Source organism: Micropterus salmoides, unplaced genomic scaffold, assembly GCF_014851395.1.
Source record: "Micropterus salmoides isolate LMB-PRFRI ecotype aquatic unplaced genomic scaffold, ASM1485139v1 Ms_hic_scaffold_23, whole genome shotgun sequence".
Lineage (NCBI taxonomy): Eukaryota > Metazoa > Chordata > Actinopteri > Centrarchiformes > Centrarchidae > Micropterus > Micropterus salmoides.
The window spans coordinates 6369269-6386767 of NW_024041484.1; the positions used below are offsets into that span (position 1 = coordinate 6369269).

At 40.0% G+C, this 17499-nt stretch overlaps 1 protein-coding gene across 1 annotated transcript in view; it reads left to right on the top strand.

The window, feature by feature from the left end:
* The window catches only part of LOC119918291 (anoctamin-4-like), a 68817-nt gene extending 51778 nt beyond the window's left edge, over nt 1-17039 (top strand). Inside the window, exons 17-30 of the mRNA XM_038738937.1 lie at nt 1482-1564; nt 3405-3545; nt 3759-3923; nt 4039-4075; nt 4168-4279; nt 7308-7365; nt 8492-8589; nt 10765-10907; nt 11705-11857; nt 11944-12091; nt 12233-12352; nt 12918-13023; nt 14894-15097; nt 16537-17039. Coding sequence (XP_038594865.1) covers nt 1482-1564; nt 3405-3545; nt 3759-3923; nt 4039-4075; nt 4168-4279; nt 7308-7365; nt 8492-8589; nt 10765-10907; nt 11705-11857; nt 11944-12091; nt 12233-12352; nt 12918-13023; nt 14894-15085 — 1556 coding nt within the window. The 3' untranslated portion in view covers nt 15086-15097; nt 16537-17039. The remainder of the gene's footprint in view (nt 1-1481; nt 1565-3404; nt 3546-3758; nt 3924-4038; nt 4076-4167; nt 4280-7307; nt 7366-8491; nt 8590-10764; nt 10908-11704; nt 11858-11943; nt 12092-12232; nt 12353-12917; nt 13024-14893; nt 15098-16536) is intronic.
* Nucleotides 17040-17499: the final 460 nt, after the last annotated feature.

Genomic DNA, 17499 nt, shown 5'->3' on the forward strand with positions numbered 1-17499 from the left:
GCTAACAGGATCTAACTCCCGAGAAGAAAGCCTGCCTTCCCTAATCAGTTGTAATTTGGACTGTTCTGAATTTTTTCTAATTCAAGGAGCTTCTCAACCTCAAGCTGCCTTTCCCTCTCTATCCTGCTGACGAAGTTTTTCCATTTCCAATTGTATCACAAAAATCTCCTTTTGCTGTTCGAATGACAAACCTGGCATTTCAACCATCTCTGGTGGTAACACCAGCACAGACATAGGCTCCTCTGCAGCCAGACCCCCTGCTCAAACAAAGATTACAGTATTACCTTTTTAATGTCACCCTTACAACAACGCCGTAATGATCTGCCATCTTCACCAATTGCTCCTTCTTACAACCATTGATGAACGCCACCGTAGGCGCACCAAAAAATGAAGTCAAAGAAGCCATAAATGCAACTTACCAATCAGACAGTAATGTTAACTACAGACACAACACCACCAACAGGAACACATCCACCTGACTGCCTAAAAAACTACCTACTACTCACCCCTAGTCTTCATGCTGCTTGTGGTGGATATTTACGCACGCAAAACCAGTGGATTTGCGGTGTGACCTTCATGCAGGCATGGACAGCTTGTCCGAAAACAGCTGACACTAACCACGTCACCACAACTGTATGAAAACAACAAACTGACGCAACCCAAAGGGGAAACGCCACTTATACCTAACGGGGAATGCCTGTACAGAGCATACCAAAAACACAGTTACACTTACCCTCTGATCAGCACACAAAAACCTTATCCCAATCAGGCACTAAGGCTCCCTGAAAACTCAATACACATGATGCATCTCCCAAGACAAAGCACAAAACCAGCACACAGCTGGACCAAATGACTAATCAGCAGTGCAGTGACACCACACAACCTGATGCACCAACAAGTTTTACTGCACTAAGCTTTAGATGAGCCCCTATTTGTTATGACCTGGCTCAAAAGGCCACAACAGAAGGGAGACACCATGGTAAACGGTTAACATATGTTTAACAATAAAAAGCCAAATTAATAGTTATTTCAAATTAACATAATTAAAGTATGAAGTATGTAGTCTGTGGTTTTAGTAGTGTCTGTGCAGGATGATGGTTGCATGAATGTATGTGTGAAGGTGTTGTATATGCAAAAACAAGATAAATACCACAAAGCAATAGTCCTACCAAAGAAAACCAAACTAAAGGGGAAACCAGTGAGCCAGCCCGCAGGGAGGTCTGACCTGGCCTCGACAGCAGCCTCCTGCAAAATGAGACAACAGGTTACAAATAGCCTACACTCAAAGACACTGGGCCCAGGTGCTTTCAGTTATCACAATCATCTCTTGAGCCACGAGAGAGAGAGAGAGAGAGAGAGAGAGAGAGAGAGAGAGAGAGAGAGAGAGACCACACCCACACCCACTCATGACCCCACAGGGCATCACAGTGTGACAGAAATCACATGCAAACACCTGAAGCTGTTTTATTCATGTCTTCCAGCAACAGTCTTCCTGGAGTTCTGGAAAAGACGCAGAGCTGTCCTCGCATACGATTGGGACCTCATTGACTGGGAGGAAGAGGAGGTGAAGTACTTACTTCCTGTGGTCATTTCAGTTTTGGTATTTCTGTATCTGCAGCTAAATATAATAAATATAATAGAAGAATTTGCTGCCATACTGTATTCTATTTAGGGTCCTTTCATTGTAGTTTAACTTTCTAACTTGTTGCTCTTCGGCTTCGCCCAAAGAGATGTCACCTCAAACAATGCCAGTGTTTCCGCCTTCACAGCATTTTTACAGGGACAACTCAACTTGCAAACCCTACACAGCTGTCATACTGCAATTTGGTTTTGTGAGAAATCTTGGTGGATTTATCATACAGACAGTTGTCTGTCAATCATACTCTAAGTGAGACACAGACTTCTGTTTGTGGGTGTGAAACTGACTCAGTTGCAACTGTTACTTAGATAAATTGTGGTCCTTAAGATGCAATGCTAATCTTCAATGAGACAATAACTCCAGTAAAGTTCGAGTTAACTCAAGTGTAGTGATAATTTCAAGCAAAAAAAACCCCACATACACATGTTTCCGAGCTGGTCCCAGGAGCAGACACTTCAAACTCTGTATTACACTGATTGATATATGATAGACCCACCTCCACACATATTCAATAGTAAAACAACAGTGTATTCTATCCTTCAACACTTCTAAAGTAATAAGACTGAAATGTGACACTGATCAATAAGACGTCATTTGATTAGCATAAAACAACCACACAGTTGGTTAACATCAACACATCCATTCCAAGTTTGTGTGCTGTTTGTGTGCTTCCATGATGACCTTCACTGCCTTCAGAGTCGCAATCCACTTGCAAAGGCCCATTGTATTCATGTGTCTAGTCTTGTATTTTACTAGGCCTGAGTGCAGGTGCTAGCAACAATTTGTTATAATCCATAAAGGCCCCATTGTCCCTCAGACCAATAAACATCTGAAACATTATCTTCAACATTACCCTAGTATTTAGTAGTTATCAAGCTAGGCATATGGAATATTCAAACATCATGGCTAAATGCTAAATAAAATTTCTTCAACAGCATGCATATACAATACATTTCGGGCACATCACTGCCACATAAACTGAAAAGAAATGTTATTTCACTGTAGAAATTAATGATTAGACACTTTTCTTTTTATTCTTTTTCAGAAGTCTGTTTATCACAGTGGCATTTTCCAATGACTGATGGTTTATTTCACTTTATTACTTTTCATAATGTGACTTTTTATTTCATGTCTTCGTTTCATGACATCTTAGTTGTCACCAATCACTGCCCATTCATCCAACACAACCTTTTTTTAAAATTTTAATTTTATGTGAATTTAGCTTGTATTAGCTAGGCTAACAATGAATGACACCAAAGTAATTCAGAATCAACCAACGAGAACCTGATGCAAAGAAGTACATAACCAATAGCCTGAGCCTCACACACAAAATCATAATTTTAAATAGTCAGTACAGGTCAGGTGGGACCAAAGCTTAACATAGTACCACAGTATCTAAGGTAGAGCTCCTTTGAAGACACAAAAAATGGTAGTGGTATAACTACAATTAGAAAAATAATATTACATCCAGCACTACACACACTAAAAAATGAGAAAGCTGTGACCCGTCATTTCAGAGTGTTTAGGTTAATAAGCTTAAAACAATGGTATGATTTGTTAAAACTGCCAGTTATCACCTAGCAACTGCCTACAATAGCTGCTAACTGGATTAGACCCTGGAACTATTAGACCCTTCGCAAGTGGATCATTTCCTCCACACTGTCTGTACAGAAATACTGTATAGCCTAGTAAGAATTCTTTTTGAAGCAATTCACATTTACTGCTAGATTTTATTTGCTCACATGTCTTGTCCTTTTTCTTTCAGGATGAAATACGCCCCCAGTTTGAGGCCAAATACTCTAAGAAGGAGAGGATGAACCCCATATCTGGAAAACCAGAACCTTACCAGGCCTTCACTGACAAATACAGTCGCCTCATCGTCTCAGCATCCGGGATCTTCTTCATGGTGAGTTTCTGGAGTAAATAAAGGTCAAGTTGCAGGTGTGCCACTCTCACCTTCTTCTCACATCATTTGTATGTGCAGTGAGGTACTATTTCCTATTTTCATTCTTAATGTAAATCACTTGATAACATATCTACTGTGTTAAGTGCAATGTGACGTTGATATTTATTATCATTGCTAGTAATGGTATTTTTGCATGTCACTATGATGCCACAGATACTGGTCGTGATTGCTGCTGTGTTTGGCATCGTCATTTACCGTGTGATCACCGTCAGCACCTTCGCCGCCTTCGGCTGGGCTCTCATCAGGAACAACTCTCAGGTGGCAACCACAGGAACGGCAGTCTGCATCAACTTCTGTGTCATCATGCTCCTCAACGTGGTGAGTTTCTGCTGTCCATCAACAGCAGTAGTGCAAAGATGGAGTGTAGCATGAGAAGTTCCAGATGTACATGTAAAGACTCACTAATGGTCTCAACACTGTATCTTTTTTATAGCTCTATGAAAAAGTTGCTCTTCTTCTTACTAATTTGGGTAAGTTGACAGTACCAGCAAATCAAATATTTCATTTCTCTCATTTTATCAGTTTAGCTCACTGTTCCTCCTTTCTCTCCGTGCCACCACAGAACAGCCAAGAACAGAGTCAGAGTGGGAGAACAGCTTTACCCTCAAGATGTTCCTTTTTCAGTTTGTCAATCTCAACAGTTCAACTTTCTACATTGCCTTCTTTTTGGGAAGGTGAGAAAGTCATGCAGAGCTCACAGATTGAATATGTACATCATGTGTCACTGCAGAAGTGACATTCAGTTCAGTGGAGCTTTGTTGGTTTGGGAAACAAACATTTAAATTGCAAAAGCAAGTATGAAATAAAAACATAATTACAAAAGTGAGTACACCCCTCACATTTTTGTAAATATTTGATTATATTTTTTCATGTGACAACACTGAACAAATGACACTTTCCTACAATGTAAAGTAGTGAGTGTACAGCTTGGATAACAGTGTAAATTTGCTGTCCCCTCAAAATAACACATCACACAGCCATTAATGTCTAAACCGCTGGCAAGAAAAGTGAGTACCCCCCAAGTGAAAATGTCCAAATTGGGCCCAGTTAACCATTTTCCATCCCCGGTGTCATGTGACTCGTTAGTGTTATAAGGTCTCCGGTGTGAATCGGGAGCAGGTGTGTTAAATTTGGTGTTATCGCTCCCATACTGGTCTCTGGAAGCTCAACACAGCACCTCATGGCAAAGAATTCTCTGAGGATCTGAAAAACGAATGGTTGCTCTACATAAAGATGGCCGAGGCTATAAGAAACTGAGCTGCAACCCGGTGGCCAAGACCATACAGCGGTTAAACAGGACAGGTTCCACTCAGAACAGGCCTCGCCATGGACGACCAAAGAAGTTGAGTGTACGTGCTCAGCATCATATCCCGAGGTTGTCTTTGGGAAATAGTTGTATGAGTGCTGCCAGCATTGCTTCAAAAGGAGTGGGGGGGGGTCCAGTGGCAACCTTTGAAGCTCTGGTGAACATGGTTGACATTTTTACATCCAGTAAAGTTAGGTCGAACTACTTGCAACAAATGTATCATAGCAACCAAAGCAGGCGGAAAAAACGCTGTGCCTCAAAAACGTCCGCTAGCGCTCCCTACTGGGAGTAGCTGGCGTTTTCAGCTGGCAGAAAAATGCTTTGGTGGACACGGGGGGATGTAAACTAAATGTTGTTAAACTTAATGTTCCTGATTTCATTGAATGTTTTACATTATGAGGAAGTGCATCTCTGTCTCAGCCTCACCTGTCCAACAGTGACCACATATCAGTTACTGTACTTAGAAAGTAGAGACAGATCCTTACCATCTCTGACAGTATAGAGATATTCTGCCAGTTCATAATCTCTTTATAGGACCAGATACCATTCTAATCTACTCTGGCTTTTAGTTTCTTCTTTCCAATCTCCCAAATAGGTTTCTTTGTGTTTATATTTGGTTTAGAATATGTTTTAGAATATGTTATCTCGTTTGTTATTAATCGAAGTGTTAAGAGTATATACATGGTCAGTGGTGCTGTTTTTTGGGAGGAAGCCAATTTGATTTTTATTCAAGATGGAGTGTTCGTAAATCTAGTATTCTTTTATGTAGAATACAACAGAATAATTTACCCAGACTACTGCTGACACAGATGCCACGGTAGATACTAGGGTCTGATTTGTCCCCACTCTTATGAATGGGGGAAATGAGTTCTTTCCAATAGATGTCAGGAAAATATCCAGACTGTAATACAATATTGAACAACTTCAACAGTCCACCTTGCATCTCTGTGGAGCTGCTCTTGAGCATTACATTTTTTATTTTCTTTCTTTGGCCAGAGAGATTTTCTCTGTGTGGTCAATTCTTCCCAAGTAATTGAGAAACTGGGGGCTTTGTTGTCTTTATTGTTTCTTTAATTGTTTGGAGTGTTTCTTTTGTAGTGCATTAATCTGAATTAATTAGATGTATTGGTATGTTTTGTACAGATTTTCAGAATGTGCTTTCCAGATGTCACCAATGCTTGCAGTGCTTGTAGTTGCTTTGTGTCCACATATCCCAGAATAATTTTGATTAATGGCGTTCTCAATATCGTCTAGTTTCATGTGGGTATTTTAGTTTTTTGTTCCTAATTGAACGTTTATATTTGTTTAAAATTCCATTGTACCTAAGGCTGGTTTGTGTGGTTGGCGATGTTTTTCACTTGCTCTTTTTCTCAGGTCTTTTATGATTGTTTGATTTCTTGGTCAAACCATTTGGTCTTTTAACAGGATCCCATTTTTATTTTATAAAGTCGGCTTTATTAGCTTCCTTATGAAATATTAAATTGAGATTATCACTGGCCTTTTTTTACACCATCTCTGGCAGGGACATTTTGATTTTGGTCATATTCGGATCTGTCATTCGTTAGAACAGGTGAGTTCAAGGCCATGATGAATTTGTCTCCACTGTCTGGGGCCCCTCTGTAAGTAGGATTTCATTTATATAGCTTACTGAATTCCTTTTTTGTGTCACTCATTTGACCTGAGAGTTTAAAATACACATTTATTTGGTTGTGGGCTGAAAGAGGGGATTACTGTCTGACAATGAAGGCACTGATAGTGGAGGGTTCCATGTCAGTGATTGCATAGTCTTCTACACTAAACCCAAGAGCTGAGGAGTATAGTCCCTTTTGAACCTACTATGTACAGGCCTAAGGTCTGACAGAGATGCACTACCTCCCAGCCAACCTCAAGGTTGCTCCAATGGGAGATGGGTGGTGTGGTAAACCAGGGAGACTGACCAAACACATGGCTGTTGCCCTGTGGGTCAGTGACTTCAGGTTCACTTCCTGTTCATCCATTCAGATCTCCAGTTAGAAACACGTTTCCCTGGGCCTGGAAATAGGTGATTTCTGGGTGGAGAGTGTCAAAAATGTCTTCTACAAAATAAGGAAAATCTATGGGGGGTATAAATAGCACACAGATATAGATCTCTATCAGTTATGCCTATAGTAGGTCAATTATGGATGGTTAACAACAGTAATCCTAATACATTTACAACTTCGAGCAGAACTGATCTGGGCTATGTTTGGCATGGAAGCCAGATGTGTGGCAAGTTTTTCTACTCTTTAAATGAGTTTGGCGCTGTATCTCCATTTATCAACAGGTTTGGTTTGTCAGTATAATATGAGTAAAACATATTAAACACATATAATAGTAGAGCTTTATTTTAAAAATTATTGTTTTCTCTTGGTTGACAGATTTACAGGCCGGCCTGGTGCATATCTACGCCTCATCAATCGCTGGAAACTGGAAGAAGTGAGTCATTACTTTGCTTTCCCATGGGAGGATACCAGCAAAGCATTATGGATCTCAGTATTTCTTAATTAGACATCAAGCTATTACTGTATGCCCAACCACCAGGCATTTAACCAGCAGCAAGTGTTGGTGCCAGCAGTACTTATGGGAACATGCGGGGAAATAAGACACAGTGAAACGGTCCAAGGGGACAAAAGGCCTGAGCTGGCGCTTTTAGGTGCTGAGCTGCTCCCATTGTTTCCACGGCTGCTGAAATTGAAATGGAAAAATCTCTGTAATGTGTAGTGCAGGTTTTGAGTATGTAGTGTGTTCACACCAGGTTTTGTTGATGCACAGTATTGTCCCGCAATGCAATGCACAAAGGAAATGCTGCTCACATCTGCAAAACATACTATACATGCCCCACACAATGTCATACTTTATATTAACAGTGAACATACTGAATATAATGTGTTATGGGTTTGGGACTCAGCTAGAGAATGTGAAATGTGGTCATTTGCCCAAAATACTGAATCTTAGTGATCCACTTCTCTGAAGACTGTTTTATACTTTATAAACACCAATAGGTCAAGCCCACTAGTTGTGTAAAGACTGAGCTTGATTGACAGCTCCCTCACTTACCCTGTTATCGTTCCCACTGGTACATGGGGTCGTGTGACATCATAGCTCAACCCAGCTTCGACGAGATTAGAGGTAACCACAGTAAAATAAACTGTAGGGACTCTCATACTTTGAAATGTTTATGTGCATGTCAATTTTTTTAAAATTAATTTTATAAATGACATAAGTGCAGTATAATTCCTGAATGCGTAGTAATCATGTTTAGTGTCTGTCCTCTGTTGTGTTTATGGTGTTTACATAGAACTCATCCCTGTCTTCTAATGTGGCCCAGTGCTGCTGTAGCTTTAGTCAATACATTACGTGTTCATTGCTAAAATAACTTTGGTCTGTGTGACATTCCACTAGACTGAGTAGACTGAAACATTTGTTGTTTTCCAGTGAGTGATTCTTACAGGACTGATGAGACTTTCTACAGCAATGCAGAGTGCCCCAATTTTGCTCACATTTGAAAAGGGCCATTGTAGGTGTGATTTGACTCTCTCTCTCACTCTCTCTGTTGCTGCAGTGTCACCCCAGTGGATGTCTCATTGACCTCTGTATGCAGATGGGGATCATCATGGTGCTAAAACAGACCTGGAACAATTTCATGGAGCTCGGCTACCCGTGGGTCCAATGGTTTCTTTCATAGCCTTCAAATGTCAGCCATACCAGCATATTTCTGAACCAAATAATTCTCTTTAAATGATCAGCAATTAGCTTATTAGGTGTTCCAGTAAATATGCTCAGTCAAATATAATAATAATAATAATCATCTTTATTTGTGGAGCACTTCTCAAAAACAAGTAACAAAGTGCTTTAACAAGTATAAATACAATAATACCCAAAAGACAATAATACAAAAACAATACAAGATAAAAGCAAGAAAACATTGAAAAGACTAAAATACACGTTTAAGATAAATATAAAATAAGTAAAATAGAATAAAATAAAAGGGATAAAATAAAGTCAGATAAGGTTGGGAAAGGCTCTCCTATAAAAGTATGTTTAAAGAAGGGACTTAAAAGAGTTCACTGACTGAGCCGACCTGATTTCCTCGGGCAGGCTGTTCCAGAGCCTCGGGGCCCTGACAGCAAACGCTCTCTCTGCTTTAGTTTTCAGTCGAGACACTGGAACAGAGAACAGACCTCTGTCCGAGGATCTCAAGGTACGTGCTGGTGTTATGGGACTAAAAGGTCAGAAATATAACAAGGCGAGAGGCCATGAAGAGCTTTAAAAGTGATCAATAGAATTTTAAAGTCAATTCTAAAACATACTGGGAGCTAGTGTAATGAAGCTAAAATAGGGGTGATGTGGTCATATTTCTTTGTTCTGGTTAAAAGCCTGGCAGCTGAGTTCTGGACAGTCTGGAGTCGATCAGTAGATTTTTGGGTTAAACAGGTGAAAAGGCTGTTGCAATAATCCAGGCGTGATAAGATGAAGGCGTGTAAAATCGTCTCGGTGTCCTTAAAAGTTAACATAGATCGAATTTTTGCTATATTTCTAAGTTGATAAAAACATGATTGAACAAGCTTTGTGGTGTGCTGCTCAAAATTTAAATTACTATCAAACCAGACACCAAGGTTCTTTGCAACAGGCTTAATGTGATTTACTAGGGAACCAGCAGATGGCAGTATTTGTTTTGCCATCTGCTGGGACCCGATGACTAGGATTTCTGTTTTGTCTGAGTTCAGCTGGAGGAAATTATTTGACATCCATTTTTTAACTTCACAAAGGCAGTTGTTAAGTGAACTCAGCATTCCAGGGTCTGTGGATCTGACGGGCAAGTATATTTGTGTGTCATCAGCGTAAATATGAAAAGAAATACCATGTTTATGGATAATATGTCCAAGGGGAAGCAGATACAAGGAAAACAAAATGGGTCCCAAGACCGACCCCTGAGGCACACCATATTTAACTGGACAGAACGAAGAGACATAGTTGTTTACAAACAAGCAAAACTTCCTATTTGACAGGTAGGATGAAAACCATTCTAAGGCAGTACCAGAGATCCCCACCCAGTGCCTCAGTCTGTCTAACATGATGTTGTGATCAATGGTGTCAAAAGCAGCGCTAAGGTCCAGGAGTACAAGGACTGAGCACATACCTTCATCAGCAGACATTAAAAGGTCATTGGTGACTTTAAGCAGGGCAGTCTCAGTGCTGTGGTACTTCCTGAAAACGGACTGGAACTTTTCAAATAATTTGTTATTTTCCAGTACAGTGAGCAGCTGTTTGGACACAATTCTTTCTAGAATCTTTGCAATAAAAGGCAGTTTTGAAATTGGGAGGGATCTAAACCAGGTTTCTTTAAAAGTGGGTTCACACAAGCAGTTTTAAAATAATCAGGGACACAACCAGTAGACAGGGAGCTGTTAAAAATAGAGATCAAATGGGGCCCAACAGAATCCATTACTTTCAGTAAAACCTTGTAGGTATTACATCAAGTGGGCTGGAGGACACTCTCATTTGCGATACTGTTTTTAAAAGCTCAGACAAATCGATGGGATAAAACTGGATAAAACTCTCTTGCTGCTGGTGAGGGACCTCTGAGTAAGAGGCCGTGGGGGTAATAGAGGCTCTGATTGACACCACCTTATTGGTAAAATAAGAAAAACAATTCCGACAGGTAGCTACAGACGCCAACGCAGAGTATAGATTACGTCAACTATTGCATTTCTTCTGCGTATAATAACAGTAGACTGGATCCCTGACTGCAGAGTTACTCACAGATGAAATTAGATCCACTTGTTTCTATACTAAAGCAATTGTTTCTCCTATAATCTGTTGTTGTTGTGCTAGGTTGGTCCAAAACTGGTGGACACGGCGGAGGCTGAGGAGAGAGCACGGACAGAAAGCCAAGGCCAGCTTCCCACAGTGGGAGAGAGATTACAACCTACAGCCAATGAATGCCTATGGACTTTTTGATGAATACTTAGAAATGAGTATGTTACAACTGCAAGTGCCACGCATAGGTTTTCTTATATGTTGAGCACAGATAGCTCCAGTAATAGTAAAAACCTTAAACCTTTTTCATTTGATGACCTCAGCAGCTGCAGTGCATGTTATGTAACAGTGACACTGATTTGCTGTGGATTGAATTTGGGCTGGGAGCTTTTCCAAATGTTCACATCTTTATTGTTGCCCTCCACTGTCATATCTAATATATCAGATATTTAAATGCGAAAAGGACGTGCAGTACAACAAATGTAACAATAGTTGTTCATTCACATTTGTGACTGAGTGGATAAAAACAAACCTAAAGCTGCACTAATTAATATTGTTTTTAACAATGGAAAATGTGAAAGGGGTCACTTGTAGAGAATTATATCTCAACTACTTGTTTTGGTTTTCCAGCTGACAGCTTTATTGTTTTTGTTCATTCTCAATGCTGTCATCAGAGTTGTTTTCATATGCAGCAGGCAGCTATTTTCAGCAAAAAGCCTTTGCCAAATCCACTGTTCACTACCGACCCAGCACCAAAAGGTTAATAGACAAAGCAACTAGCTTGTTGGGATAGTGGAGCATTTAGCAGCTAAAAAAGCTAAATATATCCTGCAGGAATTGGAGACCAAAACAGAGCTGAAAAGGGAGTGAATATTGGTGGACAGAAACATGACTAAATGTTGCTCCATATTTGCTGGATGTATAAATATGTAGCTGTTAGCTAAAATGTTAGCCAAAATCAACATCTGCAGGTACTATGGGACCTGACGGCTTGTGGCTTTTGTGTTTGTTTCAGTTTTGCAGTTTGGCTTCACCACCATTTTTGTGGCAGCTTTCCCCCTGGCCCCTCTGTTAGCGCTGCTCAACAACGTCATTGAGATTCGCTTAGACGCCTACAAGTTTGTCACACAGTGGCGGCGACCTCTGCCCTCACAAGCCAAAGACATAGGTAAATTAAATATGTTACATATACAGGCACAGGACTTGTTTCCCTTTAGGTGAAATTTCATGTCTAATTGTGTGAGTTTGTGGCAGGGATCTGGTATGGCATTCTGGAGGGCATCGGCATCTTGTCTGTCATCACCAACGCCTTTGTCATCGCTGTTACCTCAGATTTCATCCCTCGCCTTGTTTATGCCTACAAATATGGCCCTTGTGCTGGTCAGGGACGAGCAGGGGAGGGGTAAGTGCTGACTGAACAGTTAAATTGTTTCAGTTAAAATAATATTAGTTAGTAATAAGCTGGACACTTGATCTTGCAAGTTCCTTTGTTTCTTGGACTTGAATAACTTTGTGTAGTAGTGATTTCTCATTTGTTCCTCAGGTGTATGATGGGTTATGTCAACGCCAGTCTTTCAGTATTCCGAGTGTCTGACTTTGAGAAGAGATCACAGCCCAAAACATCTGGCACCGAGCTGTTTGGAGAATCTGTGAAGTATTGCAGGTGTGCCTGCGTGTCTGCACCCACATTATTGTATGAGATGGTTTTTCTGTGACCAAAAAAAGATTTAGGTTAGGTATCCATTGCACTAAAAAAGAAACACCTGTCAGAAGCTTATTCATTTTTAACAGGATTTGGCTGCAAGCATTTGTGCAACCCCAGGATGGATTGCATAACCTATTTTGTGTGTGTTCATTCATCACTTTATTAATGAGGCCTATTAGCCAACACACAGGATCTAACTGAGCTCCACATAAAATATAAATCACAAAATAAATAATTCAAACAGGAGTGTAGATATAACCCAGAAGGCAGCTTCAACAGGAATAAATAAACACATAAAGGTCATTTAAAGCATAAGTGTTCTCAATTTAAAAAAAAACTGTATTTTACACAGTAAGACAACCTAAAGCCAAATACATATTTTGCACACAAGTTATCTTGAATCTTAATATAACATTTAACAACTCCAAAAGATTTCTGTTAGTTGTTGAATCACTGACATGTCATTGGCTGTCATTTGTGCCACTTTGTGATGACCTTTGAACGCCTCTGTGGGACCCACCAGGTATCGTGACTACAGGGAGCCTCCAGACTCTGCTGAGCCCTACTCATACACTCTGCAGTTCTGGCACGTCCTGGCAGCCCGGCTGGCATTCATCATTGTATTTGAGGTCAGTGTTTTTTATTGTTGACAAATGACACCAGGCAGGAAGCTGGGTTTGGAATGGATTCCTTCAATTTGTTTTGTCGATGCTTTTTACTTTTCTGTCTCCACCCATGAGTGCTCCTCTACATCTTCTTTAACATTTTTCTCTAATATGTTCAGAGAAAATAAAGAAAACTAGTCATTTAAAATGAACTCATTTGGATCTCTTAGAAAATTGTTTAGAAATGCTTTAGATTCATCTTAGTCTTGAATTACCTGGACTGACTTCCTGATTTCAAGCATGACTAAACTTTTTTTTCCTGTGTTGACAGGTTTAACTTTAAATTCATGTTGTTAGATATTTCAGTGAATAGCAGCTGATAGCCACCGCAAGACAAATACATAGGTAGGAGCAGCTCAACAAAATTCCATCACAATTAACCATTTTGATGTAATCAGTTTGTGAGACTAATGAGTTTCACATGTCTTGTCTGTTTTTACTCCTCTGATTGCAACTACATGATTTCTGTACTTGTTCCATCTTTCATAAGCAGCCTCAGTCTAGTGCTGTGTACATACACTGCCACTAACAAGGACTTACACCACCACTTAAGGTGGTTCAAACTAATCTTGTTTAGCTTCGTCTACACCTTAAAACAATTAAAGCCTAGCGGTTTTGTGTCTTGCCCAGGGATACGTTGGTGGATGTATTGCAGTAGGGAGTTGAACCCGGGTCTCTCACATCAAAGGCATGCCTCGTATCCACTGCGCCATCACCATGCAGTAAAACAATGAATTAAATGGCTATGTGTAATGTTAAACCCACAGAAAAGCACTACTCTCTGCAGTTCCCTTGATCTCTACACAGTGTTTTAGTATCTTTCAGTTCATTGTTTCATGGTTGTCCAGCCTGCAAGTTCACCATTTTGGTTCACTGTCACCGCTCTCGTCCACTTTGTCTCCAGCTGCTGTGTCAGTGAAAAAGCTCTGCTAAACCCACTACCTGTGCACTACCTGCCTACAAGCATTAAACAAGGGACAGACAATGTTAGCGACTAGCTAATGGAGCATTTAGCAGCTAAAAGCCAGATATTTCCCTCAGGAGTCGGTGGAAAACATAGCTGAAAGGAGTGTGAACTTGGGCTGAAACACGACTCTGAATGAATGACAAAGTTGCTCCAGGTCTGCTACAGTAGATGTATAATTAAGCAACTGTTTGCTAACATCTTGGTCATATCAGCTTTATAAAATCATTTCATCAATAATTGCAGGTTAAGGTATTATTAACCTTGTATATTGTACCTCGTAACTGGACTGAGGCCTACACCAGGCTTTATTTATGACCTCCCAGGATAACAGACCCAGTGTCATCACTGTCCTGCATTGTACTTTAATTATATAACCAGTGTCATCCTGTACTTCTCCCTTACCAACATGATTATGTGCTGCTGTTATGGTATTTTAAAGCCTAACATTATTTTATTATTATTTCTGTAATATTCTGACAAATAATTTGCTCCATTATAAAGCTACTAACACCTTGCTGCAGCTGTCCTAGACTGTTCAAACGGGCCAGTTGACTACAAAAAAAACACATTTTCATATTCTGACACTCAATACAAATTGTGATATTTTGTGTGTGTATTTTTATTTTTAATGTGACATTACAGTTAGGGACACAGTACAATTAGGGACACAGTGTAACAACAAAAAGGCATTTCCCCTTTCATCGATCATTTCAAAAGATTTAATTGCACAATAGATGTCAAACTATGTTTAAACAAATCAAACTTCCTTTTAAAGCTAGTTGACAAACGAAGTTTCTATGAATCTCAAGGTTTGGTTTTATTGTAAAGGCATAGTTCTGGCATTGATGACTTACCCTGTTTTTGCAGCATATGGTCTTTGCCATCAAGACCCTGATCGCATACTTGATCCCCGACCTTCCCAAAGACCTGCGGGACAGAATGCGCAGGGAGAAATACCTGATCCAGGAGATGATGTATGAGGCAGAGTTGGAGAGACTGCAAAAGGAGAAAAACGAGAAGAACAAGAAAGACAGGGCCCATCACAAGGAATGGCCCTGAATGCACCAATTGGTACAGCAAGAGATTCAGAAACAGCTTGTACTTGTTTATTCAGCTCTGTTTATATCTTGTGTCGGGGTTTTGTTTTTTGGAATGAACGAGGACTGCCCAAACATAGCTCGCAACTATAACTAGGCATGGCAGGCACGTCAACCTTTTCGATTAGTAATGTTGAAGTGGTGTACATTAAGCTGCAGTGAGAGCAGTGGGAGCCATTTAAAGAGTTTGGACGATGATGCACTTCTTTCTGGCCAAAAAATTAAATCAAAAGTGTGAGGAATCGATTCAACTGTGTGTTTATCTGCTCTAATGTAAGCTGCAGTCATTAGCATGTCTAGCTAACTAGTTGAACACCATTATCTAACTACATTAGTACGGGTTGGGGGTTATAGGGGTCATAGCCCAGTTCACGACTAGTACATCTACTTTGTAGTATTTCCCCACTGTGTGAAAACCAGTCCTGGATGCTATCAGAGTTTAGGCTAACGTTAGCATTTCTGTCCTCCTCTTTATTGTATTTGGGGTAGTTACACTCCAGAAACCCCAGCCACTCTTACCAAAGGTAGGCTTGTTATATTTGCCAAACACCTCAATTAATCCTCACTCAAAGCCCTTTCTCTTGTAACATTAAAAATGAAAAAGTACTGTTTTAAAATATGAATGAGCAAACTATGAAACTAAACAGGTTATTTTAGATTGAAATAAAGGACTGTTCTCATTTGTTTTAAGTCTTATTAGGGCTGACTATTTTTACAGTAATACAAGAACAATGCAGTTTATTTGGTGCTGAATCCATCTACATGACTCACTGATTTCTTTTCTTGGGACATGCTCAGTATCATGAATGTCGCTATCTATGTAGCTATCAAGTGCAAATTTAAGATTCTAGCTGGGAACATCAAATAGTCAGTCGGAGACAGCGTTTTCAACCAATTCATGGTGATAACATTAGCTTAATTCGCTATACTCCACTCATCACAGTCCAGCCAACAAAATCTGCTTTTGTTAACCTCTGCCTGAAATCAATGAACAGTACTTTCAAAATATTACCACAAATTTGTGTAAAATCTGTGTTAAATCTGTCAGGGTTCTCATTGTAAACAGATGTAGCAGCTAGTAACTAAGCTAATGGTCAATTAAGACTGTATAAGTGTATAGATCTGGACCAGGTTATTTGGAATCAATTAAATAGTAGTTCTGCATTCTGTTTTAACTATTTTAACTGAGATAGTTGAAATGTGTTAAATAAAGGAATTTTAAATTGTATAACAAAGCACAGCTATGCTATAATTGTTAACAACGATTTAAAGCAGATGAGGTTACAGAGTTGTGCATATCAGGGTTGCTGCATCCCAGATCTTAGCTGTGTAGAAAGAGAAACTATTTTCAGCATAACACTGTATGTTTCCCACTGTTAACAGGCTTTACCATATAGATTCTCTTATTCCCAGGTTATGAGCTGGTGTTTGGTTTTCACTGCACAGTGGAGGAAGGAAAGGAGTGCTGGGTTTCCTGCATGATACTGGACTCTCATACCTTCCTCTTGCCATGTCAGACCAGCGCCTCATGGTGGACAATTGATGAACTGCACCCAGCAGAGCCGCAGTGACCACAGAGCCCATGTGTCGACAGACATAACGGATATGTCCTCTTGAGTATTTGCTAGAGGATTTTGCTACCTTTTTCTTCTGCAGATAGTTTCTACCACGTTGGACTCACAGCAGCGTATGTCTTCAGATCCTGAATGTAGATTTCAAGCAAGACTAAACTTTTACAGATTTCTTGTCTTAGTTGAGAGAGATTACTCTCCCAAACTTACTGAATGACAAACCCTGTTTACATTTCTTCTTGTTTGAGGAGTTCACATTTTCTTTGTTGTAAATAAGCATATTTAAATGAATGTCAGGCCATCTGCTCTGCTAAACTGTAGTGCAATAAAAACTAGAGAATGCAATTTCTGTAGATATTGTGGTGGGATTGCTGGCTGCTGAAAAGCTGAGGCTGAGCTGTATTGCTCCATGTGTAGCTGGGGGCTAAACTGCATTGCTTGAAAAGCTGGAAGCTGGACTGCATCGCTTTATGCACAGCTAGTATAAGGACTTAAATGAGCTTAAGTGTACAGAGAAGGAGCTGAGGTGTCATTCAAGTGTCTCAGTCGGAATAAGGGTGAACTACCAGCTGAGGTCTGAGCCCTACAAGCACTGAAATGAGCTGCCGTGTATTAGAAGTTCAGTTGCTTGTTTGTGTGTGTGTGTGTGTGTGTGTGTGTGTGTTTTTCTGTTTGTTGCTGCCTTAAAGCCTTCTGTGAGATACAGTATGTAGCAGCAGTTTCACACAAATGTCAAGTCAATTGTTTTTTATACATTTAAACATGTATGCATGCATGTCTACAGTCTCCTGTATATCTGGACATA